The 2,157-nt window shown below is 34.7% G+C and overlaps 1 protein-coding gene across 1 annotated transcript; it reads left to right on the top strand.

Moving 5' to 3' along the window:
• The first annotated feature begins 891 nt into the window (after positions 1 to 891).
• On the top strand, positions 892 to 1,740 carry LOC131229205 (DNA-directed RNA polymerase V subunit 1-like). The gene is made up of 3 exons (XM_058225090.1): positions 892 to 1,173; positions 1,362 to 1,412; positions 1,553 to 1,740. The coding sequence occupies exons 1-3, from the start codon at positions 1,027 to 1,029 to the stop codon at positions 1,589 to 1,591; spliced, it is 237 nt and encodes a 78-aa protein (XP_058081073.1). The 5' UTR covers positions 892 to 1,026; the 3' UTR covers positions 1,592 to 1,740.
• The last annotated feature ends 417 nt before the right edge of the window (positions 1,741 to 2,157 follow it).

The raw sequence follows: 2,157 nt of genomic DNA on the forward strand, positions 1-2,157 counted from the left end.
GGTTTTTGGCATATACAACCCTTCCTTTTAGCAATACAAGACAAAGCCCCCTCTAGGTTTCATATTTGTAATAACACCATTCTTTTTTGTCCTTTATAAACAAATCCCCAAACTGTGACTGTTTTAAGATGATAGCATAACTAGTGTTAGCTAAGCTACCAAATTAATTTTTTGCCTCTTCTGATTTGGAAAACGTTAGTTACTCTACTAGGTTGTTAAGGTGATATTCATGATGTCAAAAACTGCACAAGTGGCATGGTCACAACTTAAAACTGTTTATATCGTTGATCCTATTTTAGTAGTAACTTAAACTAATAATTACAATAGTTTGATTATTAATCAGCCGATTTCGGAAGTGCATATTCAATTGATGTAAGAGCATTTAATCTTTCTTTTTATTTTACCATGATTTAAAAAGGAATTATAGATAGTGAATGTCATTTGCAGTTCATAAGATGGAAACAAAGGGTAACATGCCTTGGTTATTTTACTGACATCTTTAATATTTGACAAAAAAAAAAGAGTAGTAAATGAATGTGCATGTATCAGCCATCGTCTCTAAATATGATGGGAAGGAATCTAGAATGTATTCTAGAAAAAAAGAAACCTCTTGCTTTTATTCTATTTCCCAAACTCCACCTCATTTTATGCATGACTTGGAGCTGCTTACACTAATAGATCCGTAATTAGTCAACTGAAAAAGTCAGTCTTGCCCTTGGTTAAGCAAAAATATCACTATTTTGCCATGCATTTGAATTAATCTTCTTTTATATATTAAAATTTAATTTGGTCTGGCATGAGCCTAGGTCCGGGCCTAGCCTGGCCTTATACATGTGGCATATGACTCAAGAATCAACCTAACAAGTCCTGATTTAAAGTCCAATGTTTAAAGTAAAGATGGATTAATGTTAAGTCTTGCTAATGTCTATTAATATTAAATTCCATGACGTTCAAGGGAAGAATTACCGTTGTGCCATACTGAATTTTTATTGGTAAGGGTTTAGCCAATCTTAATAATTTTTATGGATGCAGAGGCCAATTAAATGTTTTGAGAGAGCAGCTAAAAGGTGTCACACGAATTCACTATCCAGTATAGTTGCATCATGTTCTTGGGGTAAACATGTCGTCGTTGGCACAGGAACACCTTTCCAAATTATGTGGAGCAAGAAAGAAGTTAGTTTTCTTCCCTTTACCATTGTTGTTTGATTGTTAATCCATGCAACGATTATTTTTTTATGCCATAGGTCTTGGCACTTGATATTTTTCTTAGAATTTATTAGTTTAATAACCTAGTTGTGTAAACTATTAGACTTTGTTTCATAAGCATAAATATGAATCATCTTCTTTCTTCTTTTTGCTAGGTGGCATCAAATCTAGATGTCGTAACAGATGTGTATGATTTCCTCCATTTGGTAAGCACTATTTCTAGTGAAAAAGAAGTAAGCAATGAATGTCTAGGTGCAGATGTTGATGAAAAAGAAGTAAGCAATGAAGCAGCCCGTTCAATCTGATCAATCTACTCCCTGGGGAGGTTGGAAATCAAATGATGCAGGAAATGAGAGGGTTCAAGATGCTAAATCCCAAGATGTAAATTGTTGGAACCAACCGAATGATTCATCTGCCAAACCACATGTTTGGGATAAGGACAAGATCCATGGTCAATCTAATTTTGTCTGGGGTAGTCAGAACCCAAAGGGTACTCATACGGAGAGATCTTTAGATATTGGTGGTTGGAATGAAGACAAAACGACAAGATGAGTTGAATCAACCAACAAGATCTCCTATTTGGAGTTCTTCGCCAATTGAGAAGTCTTTAGATGACAGCAGTTGGAAAGAAAATAGAGCACAAGCTTGATTTTTATCGACCGACCAGAGCTCCTGGATGGGGTTCTTCGAGTAGATTCATTACACTCAATAGCAGAAGAGATGTAGATTCATTACACTCAATTCAGGTATGGTTTGCACCAATTCAATAGACTATACATTAGGCTTTCAATATATAAGACTGGAGTGAGACTAATTAGGCATTTAAATGTGTTGCAGGATGTTATTTGAATTACTTGTCCTAATAGGTGCACAAGTTGGGATGGATTAGACTTCTATCTTAAGAAAACGCCATGATTTCAAGTAGTTATTATTATAATGAAAAGTTAAAAA

Source organism: Magnolia sinica, chromosome 16 (genome assembly GCF_029962835.1).
Source record: "Magnolia sinica isolate HGM2019 chromosome 16, MsV1, whole genome shotgun sequence".
NCBI lineage: Eukaryota > Viridiplantae > Streptophyta > Magnoliopsida > Magnoliales > Magnoliaceae > Magnolia > Magnolia sinica.

Excerpts from the sequence above, each read along its gene's own strand:
- LOC131229205 (XM_058225090.1), top strand. The coding sequence starts at position 1,027 with ATGCAGAGGCCAATTAAATGTTTTGAGAGAGCAGCTAAAAGGTGTCAC. Across the intron at positions 1,174-1,361 it reads TTATGTGGAGCAAGAAAGAA|GTGGCATCAAATCTAGATGT; the intron begins GTTAGTTTTCTT and ends TCTTTTTGCTAG. Across the intron at positions 1,413-1,552 it reads TGTATGATTTCCTCCATTTG|GAAATGAGAGGGTTCAAGAT; the intron begins GTAAGCACTATT and ends CAAATGATGCAG.